We start from the raw sequence: 9,108 nt of genomic DNA on the forward strand, positions 1-9,108 counted from the left end.
AGTAACATCAATGAGAAAATCATTTTATTCAACATTTTTCTTACAAACTAACTAGAAACTATCAATCATGTAAATTTAAATTGAAGCTAAATCTACTCTAGTTTCATCGATGGAAAATGGTGAGAAAAATCAATTCTCCTCATCAATGGAAAGGTGAGCACAATTGAGAGTGCTCTTCGGAATAAAGCACTCTCAATTGAGTTAGTTCAGGATAGTGGGTCACTATGGTTTGGTTAATTTCATACTATTTCACTCGGGTTGTAATCAAATTGGACCATAGATTGATTTGAAACGAATTTGGTTGAGACTTGAGAAAGGGTTTATTCGAAATAAAGCGGATTTGAAATTAAAACAATTCGGATTAATCGAACCAAAAAGAAATGTCACGTTTTATTTCAAAAGTTCATTAAAAACCAATAAGGAGATTACAATAATGGTATTACAAACTAGAATTGAGCTCCTAATTAGATCCACCCACAACAAACAAATAATTAACTCCCATAATTTTCAACACAGATTTGATTCTTTGGTTTGTCAGCTTTTCGGCCCATAGTATTAACGACAGAACTTCACGGGATATTCCAGTACATATTGTTTGCTTATCAAAATGAACCGAAAAAGACACTTGAAAAGTCACTTTGATTCTTCTTCTTTTCAACCAATTTTTACTTTCATTTTGCTAATTAACTTTCTACAAACTGACAAATGCAAAAGTCTTTAAACTATGCCAAACTTGATAGTTGAGTATCACTTAAAAAGTGTTGTGATTTCTAGAGGAATTTATCAAGATTTTCATCATAACTACCACAAATTTTGATTTTGTTAGACATAGACAAGTTGTGGTGTGGGATCATGTTGGTTAAGCTTGGCAAAACTTGTATGTTGTGACACTTCATGGCTTTTTGGCTATATAGGACCTTAGTACACAATCGTTTTCAACAGGACAAAGATATTTTTTCCCCGAGCCAAAAATTATTACCAAGCCAGATAAAAGGACGGACTAATAAACTGTCTTGTTAACTATGAACATTGTCTTTAATTACCTTTAATAGAGTATCGTTTTGTTAATAGTCAAGCAGTGCTAAGAATGTTTAGAATATACTCTGGTATGTTGCCAATTGTGTTAAAGATAGCTTTTAATATCGTCTTATCTCCTCATGACCAAAGGTTTGAAAATTCACTTAATTTTATTTAAGAAATGTGACAATCTCTTTTTATCTCTTGATACTTTCACCATACAACCAGTTGTAAGTTATATGACTCTTACAAAGTACGAAAAGTTATTTATTTATTTTTTTTTTTTATGTGCTCAACAGGTAAAACCAGTTGTACATAGAAAATTGCCTTACCTTTTTACTCCGTATCTTATTGACCGCAATTACCTAACATAATTGAAAGCTAGCTCACACAGGATAAATGTACTGTGGTCCTCTTTGATGCACACAGAATTTCACACATACTCCATGAAACTGTTCATCTATAAAAGTTATATATATACTGATATTGTACGGCACTAGAGTTGCAGAATTTATCGTATATTATGGCTGCTTGCATAGTAAGTAGAGGTTCAAGGGTATTGCTATATGCCCATATTTAAGCTATTAGTTTTTTTTTTTTTTTTTTTTTTTGAAAGCAGCTATTAGTGTAAATAATGCTTCGCATAAGTTAAAATAAAAAATAAAAAAATGGCTACAACTCAGTATTCTTGTATAATAAATCTTGAACCCTAATATATTTTTTTGAAAGAGAACCCTTATATTGGTTATATACTCACTTTGATTTATTTAAGGATCTCAGACTCTGTCACATCAGCTTTTCACTAATTTTTAAATGCTAATCAGACTCATATAAGACTTTCTTTACTTTTGCACAATATCCCATTACTCACTTTCATTAAAATATTGACTAACAAAAAATAATCACATTTTTTGTCTTTCTAATGAGTTGGCAGCACATTATTGGTCAACCAAAAAAATCTGATTTTTTCCTCTAAAGTATAGTCTTACGATGGGGTTTGGATTTCAAAACTCATCTCAGGACTACATGTAGTCTTTGCATATGCAAGAGTCTTGCTCTCAAGACTCCTTCCAATACTTGCAATAAACTCACCCTAAAGATTAGGAAGCTAAGAACTCAATTAGAGTTCGGAAAATAAATCTTATCACAATCTTATCTACTACATATGCATACATGATCCATGCTTTAAATATTCGCAATAAGGATCCTACTGAACTATCACATCTTATGGGTCAACCAGCCTAAGGTGAGTTCCCCACCATTTCTACCAAGCTTAGTTAGTTAACAACTATTTTAAATTAGTACAGAGAAACTATGGAAATTTTGGGTGTATCTCTTCACCTTATTGGACTTGAACTTATTTGAAGTTCTGAATTTAACTGAACTTATTAGACTTTATTGAACTTATTAGACCCGATTTAACATATTAGACCTTGTTGAAACTCATTGGACCTTATTAAACCTTATCATTAGACTTGATTAGAACTTATTGGAAATTATTGGACCTTATTTAAATTATTGAAACTTATTAGACCTTATTGAACTTATTAAACTTATTAGGCCTTATCAAACTTATTGGACCTTATTTTGACTTATCTGAACTTATCTGGCATAAAACTTATTTTTATAAGGTGAAGAGAACAAGTCCAATTGTATTTCAAGTAAACACAAAACGTATCGAGAGTTGGCATATAAAATAAAATAGAGAGCAGATAAGATTCATGATGTTGGTGGGCATGGCAGCAGACTTATATACAAGCATCAAATTTGGTTAGTCCAAGAAAATATAATCTTGTAATTTTAGTGAATCAAAGCATTTGGAGTTTGTTTAAGTTAAATTTTGTATAAATTTCAAGAATTGGTTGAGATCACAGTTGCACTCACCATCTCCGAGATGCAATATGTTTGGTTGATTCATGAAAAGCATGCTAGAGTTCCCACTTACCCAACCTTACATATATAAAAGTGCAGCTCAATCATGGTGGATTTCAGTTCAATCTTGGTGGGATTCAATAGTAAACTTGCATTCAATAAAATAGTAACTCCGTTTCGTATTATTTGCAACAAATGGGTATTACTTGTAAGACATAAAACATTCTTTAGTAACATATAATAAGAAACAAAGGTAGCAATAGTATTTGAATCACTCCATTCGAACAAATCCGAATTGACTCGAAATTTATGATCCAATCTAACCAGACCTAGCTTGAACATATTAATGGAGTGAATTGATTTAGCAATAGAATACATTTGATCCGAACCGATCTAAACGAAGTCAAGCATCTTTTTGAACCCAGCCCAATTGTTGAATATATTTGAGCTTTGGGCATGTTTTTCATGCCAGAAATGCAATTTTGAGACAATTTTTGTGGCTAAAGCTCAGGTACCAAGTTTGTTAGAAATAGTAAACTCTAAATAGGCCATTTTTTGGTCCCCTTTTGGCCTGAGCCTAACATATGATTAGTTCTAATCAAATTTGATTGGTAATAGAATCGAATATCACCCAAATCAAACTGAGTGACTTTTAGACTTACTAGACATCGTTTTCCATCCGAGTTATTATCATTGGACTTATTATCATCCGAACGAAGTGTTGAATTCGACTTATTATCATTGGATTCATGTGTAACTTATTTTTCTATCATCCCAATCTATGAAAATTAACAACATTTGAACACTTGCTAAAACAATGACCATAAATCATTCAAGAGTAGTACCTTTCAAAACATTTGTGTAAATTCAAGTAAATCATCGAGTTGGCCTCCATGCATGGACAATTGGACAAATATGTAACAATCAAGGACTTCAATTTGCAATAATTTCATATGATGAATTATTAACATATTAATATTTATATAAGATGCAATAATAAGAACATGATCTCTGATTCTCTGGCTAGCCAACTAGCCTAGTGCCAAACTTCTAACTATTATTACTATAATCTAGTCATTATTATTATTAAACAAATGCAACCAAGTAAGGAAAAAATAATTAAAAAAAGGAACCAAAAGTTTTGGCCTAAAAAGAATTACAATCAACTTTTTAATCTGACAGCAAAGATCAATGTACTACTATATTGTTAGCAAAAACTCACATGAATGATTATGGGGTAAGTGACACCTTGGGCTTGAGAGTTTTAGAGATTATTACATTATATAATATGTTAGTTGTATGATTGAGCTCCATAAGTTTCCAACAAGTAATAAATGAACTACCAATTGCTATATATTGTTGCAGAGAATGTTGTTAATTTTTGGTGTGAATTTAACTCACACATTGTGCATTATTTGCTACTATGTTTCATTATGGAGTTCATATTGTTGGCTTTGTTTGGTAACTGACTTTTTGACAGATTTCTTAATGGTCTTTTGTTATCATATGGTCAAATAACCAAAATCTACGAGTATGTTTTATAGCAAAAAAAAAATTTTAGTCATTTGAAAAGGTGGTGTTTCTGATGACTTTCCGCCAAAATAAAAAGGGCTACTTTGAGGAGAGTTTATTACTCGTATAAAATGATTGTTTGCTTTTTAAGGAGTCACTAAAAAGGTTTGTCACATAACAAAGGTCGTGTCATGCCTGATTTTACTAAAAATTGATACTTTGTTGACTCAAACAATTAATTCAAATAGTCAATGCAATTAAATGGGTGAACGTGAAATAGCTAATTAAACTCATTGACTAACAAAACTAAGATTCAAGAGTCTTGAGGACCTGTCAAAACGAAGAAAAGAAGCTTATAATACAACTACAGAAAATGATAAATGCGGTTCTTAGGAGTATAGGACTGTATATATCATAAGATTCATAACCGTATTATTATATACAAGTACATGATTAACCATTGCACCAAAGTATTAAGAACCAAGGGTTGAAGGAAAAAGGATCATAATAAAAAAAAAAAAAAAAAAAGTAAAAAAAAAAAAAAAATCAAAAACAAATGTGAGTAATGCAACTTCACCAAAATCCACATCCCCACAAATGCCACCATTGGAATTCAAGAAAAACCCCAAAATTATATCCATAAACATTTTCTCATAAAAATTCACAAGGAAAACAAAAAAGATATTAAAAAAAATAAAAAAGACTTCATAATTCATCATACATTACATTGTCAAAAAACTCTTGAATTTTTTGTTAGATGAAGAAGCTAAGGTAGAAGAAGAAGAACAACTAATAGAAGTAGAACAAGAATCACCTGATTGAGAAGGAGGAAAATGATAATAATGATGATTGAGTTTATCATCGTCTTTATTATCATCCTTCCCTTTATGATTGTCATCAACAACAATTGAAATAAAAGACCCATTTTCATCCTCCCTAACTTTGTGCAAATCCCTCTCCAACTTTGCTTCTTCCATGAACATGAGTTTCCTTTGCAATTTCTCCTCAGCATCCCTTAAAAACTTGAATTTCGGAGGCGGCGAAAGCTTCACCATCCTATTAAATTCAGCATCACTTGATGCTTCATACATTGGATTATACCCACCACCACTTTGACTACTATAATTCGAAACCGGTGTCAAAAACGGAGGCGAAGGAATTGGTGTTAGATATGGAGAGATTGTTGCATTACTATTAGTAGTAAGTAATTCACTCAAACTCTTTGATTTTCGATCTTCAGACTCCAATAAATCTTCCTTTGTTTCTTCATTTATAGTAAACAAAAATCTTGGTGGACCCATAATCATCAATTCGCCTTCTAAAACACCATTTTCACCTTCCAATGGTTTTACCAAGTAATCTTGCTTGTTATTTTCTTGTTGAATTTGATGATTATGATGATGAAATTAGGCATCTGCGACTCTTGTCGAATCGATTGACGATTTGTATGATTTACTCCAGCAAAATTTGAAGCAAAACCCACTTTGCTTTGGATTATTGCTTCTACTATTCTCCTTAATCTCTCTGTTATTCATAATAATCCTCCTTTTCCACCATAATAAGTAGTAAATTTCAGCAACTAATGCTAATAATAAACATGTAAATACCACACTTAAACCGATTCCAATCCTGGTTAATGACTTCATCGACATTTGTTCATAATAATAAATCTCATTTGATGAAACTAATAACTCAAAAATGAAGGTAAAATAGAATTAAATAGAGATCTTACGGAGAATATATTCTTCATCTTCATCACATTATTTATGGTAATATATACCAACAAAATATTTTTGCCTAATTTGTAAATGGGTAAATTTTTTTTATTGGGTGCAACTTCCAAAATTGAAGATTTCAGGATTAAGATTTAATGGTGGAGAGAGAGAGAGAAATGGATAGATGTAAAAATGGAAAGAAATATGGAAGTATATGAAATTAAAAAAAGGAAGGGGACGGAATAATTAATAGGTGGAGAAAATTGTGAAATTTGGTTCGAGGAAAAATTAAGGAGGAAAGCTAAATGGGTGAGGCAAATGCAAATGGTGTGAGTGTAGAGCCAGAGGAGAGTTCTCACATCCTCCAAGAGAAGATCACATGGGAAGACCAAACAAAAAGGTGGTGTACTTGTCACCATCTCTTACATTATTTGCACAGCCATAAAGCACGGCTCACTCTATCTTATTTTTATTGAACTGAAATTATTTTTAGTGAAAAAATATTTTGCCTCTCCTCTCCTCTTCTCTCCTCCTCTCTTCTAGAGCTTCTCTAAAATCTTGGCCGTTTAGACTGAAAATAGTCTAATTTCTTCGGAAATTAGACTATTTCCGACCCTTTTCCCTTAAATTTCTTTGGTTTTGCAATTTAGGTTTCAATAAATCTACACGAGTAGTGTAGATTTTCGTCCGTCTCCCTATGGTGGAGTGTCTCCCTATGGTGGAGTCGTTAGTTTTTGTTAATTTAGTTGTTTGTTTATGTTTAGGGTTTGTTTGTGTGTTAGGGTTTATCAAAAAGGTAATAATCTTTTGCTCTATTGTCAGTTTGTTGGTAAAGATTTGTTTGGGATCGCAATGGTTGTCAAGTTTTCAAATGCGTTCAAGCGAATCAGATGAAAATCATCCTTACGACTACAACAAATCGTTAGACCGTCTTTCCGAAAGGGTTGTATATTCCAGCGATGTGTGCGAAAGATGTACCACAGTACAAGATCTTTTCAACGATCGTAGCTTTGATGAAAGGAAACCATAATTTGATTCAATTTTATGTATTTGTTAATTTAGATTTCATTTGTAGATGTCGGATGACTTTTTATTAATGAATTGATTTGTTTCAAAAAATAAAATTTATTTTACTGAACTGGAATTATTTTTTACTTATAAACTTAAATTATTGTTATTAAACTGAAATTAATTTTATTGAACTTAAATTATTTTAGTTGAAGTGAAATTATTTTTACTGATTCCCTAATAATATGTCTTCTTTAAAAATATTGAATTTTTCTTAACTGAACTTATTTCTACTGAACTGAACAATTTTTACTGAACTAATATTAATTTTACTGAACTAAAATTATTTTTACTGAATAATATTTTTTTAAAGTAAAGTGAATAGCTAGGACTTAAAACTACGACTCCACCGTTCAGGAACAATTGATACGCTGAGTTTTTTTTTTTTCATAATTTATACATTAAATTTGACCATAGTACGTAATAATGTATTAATAATATATCTTTTCATGAAACATATTTTTAAATAGGTATTAATATAAAGTTTATAACATCAACTTTTTTATATTATAAACTAATTTTAATTATATCTATCTAAGGTCAAACTAATGTATTGATATGTGTGTCAAGATTGATTGTGTCAATTATTTTGGGATAGAGAGAGTACTATTCACGCAATGCATGGTTAAATTATTTAAAATATATGTTTTCTCTATTTTTATTACTTGCAACACATTATTTTGTCACGCAATTTGAGAAAGTGATTTGAGTAGGCAAATGGACGTACTTAACTATAAAATTTAAACCGTAGCAACTTAACACTTTCTTCTTACTAGTGGAAAATTATATCAATTAATTTGTCCGTTTACCTAATCTAAAATCTTCCTTAAAATGTGTGCCGAATAGGTGTGTTGCAAATAATTAAAATCAGAGGTAGTATTTATGGAATATCTTCATTATAGAGTAGTTGTTACAATTGAATTTAAAAGTTAATACATTTGCTAATATAATATGACCATTTATAAAAATGATTAAACGATGAAAAGTTGATAATATGAAACTATATACTACGAGTAATACTAATACCTACGAAGTTCTTTGTATTTAACATTTTACAGTATAATATTTTATATTAATACATTATGGTTAAAATTGTTATATGAATAGTAAAAAAGTCAAATTGTGTCAACTAAATCATTAAAAAAATATTTTATCTTTATTATATAAGCCAAAGGGGAGAATATGCATAATGTCCACCTAAAAAGACCTTAGTACTCATATTGGCTTATATTACAATATTAAATAAAAGGGCAAAAAAATGAAAAATCTGCCCCATCTTCTTCTATTACAAATATGTACTTTCTAAATTAACTCTGTAATTTCATAAATTTACAATAAATAATTCTAACAAATCAATCGCGCAATCAATGAATTCAATTTTTTTTTCTAATAACAACAAGATTATATTCTTCATTTATCAATCTTCTCATTTACAAATCAATAATTATCTAATTACACTACTAGAAAACAAGCCATTTCCGACGGAAAAATTCCGTCAAAAACACCTTGTTTTCCGTCGGAAAACCCATTTCCGACGGAAATTTCGTCGGAATCGGTTGTCGGAAAGCTATTTGTAGGAAAAACGACCTTTTCTCGACGGAATTTTCGACGGAAATCACGCATCGGAAGAGAAATTTCCGACGGAATACAAATCCGTTAGAAATTGCCGACATAATTTTTGTCGGAAAATGCTTTAAAAAAAATAAAAAAATAAAAAAAAACGCCCCACACCACCCCTACCAGCCTACCTAACCCGTACCACCACCCCATCGACGCCCAGCCACCCAGAACCCGACCACCAAAACCAAACCCGTAAACACACTAACCCCTACCAGCCCACCTAACCCGTAAACACACTAAACCACCTCAACACCCACCAAAACCCGTAAACCACCACCAGCCGTCACCACACACCACCAGCACC

At 31.2% G+C, this 9,108-nt stretch overlaps 1 protein-coding gene across 1 annotated transcript; it reads right to left on the bottom strand.

Moving 5' to 3' along the window:
• Positions 1-5,123: 5,123 nt before the first annotated feature.
• On the bottom strand, positions 5,124-5,702 carry LOC110735660. Its single transcript, XM_021915853.1, has one exon. It carries the CDS (start codon positions 5,700-5,702, stop codon positions 5,124-5,126), a length of 579 nt encoding a protein of 192 aa, XP_021771545.1.
• Positions 5,703-9,108: the final 3,406 nt, after the last annotated feature.

The sequence above is a fragment of the Chenopodium quinoa genome, unplaced genomic scaffold (genome assembly GCF_001683475.1).
Source record: "Chenopodium quinoa cultivar QQ74 unplaced genomic scaffold, ASM168347v1, whole genome shotgun sequence".
NCBI classification, from domain to species: domain Eukaryota; kingdom Viridiplantae; phylum Streptophyta; class Magnoliopsida; order Caryophyllales; family Amaranthaceae; genus Chenopodium; species Chenopodium quinoa.

What these genes read in the sequence shown, in the direction of transcription:
- LOC110735660 (XM_021915853.1), bottom strand. Translation starts at nt 5,702, where the DNA reads ATGGGTCCACCAAGATTTTTGTTTACTATAAATGAAGAAACAAAGGAA.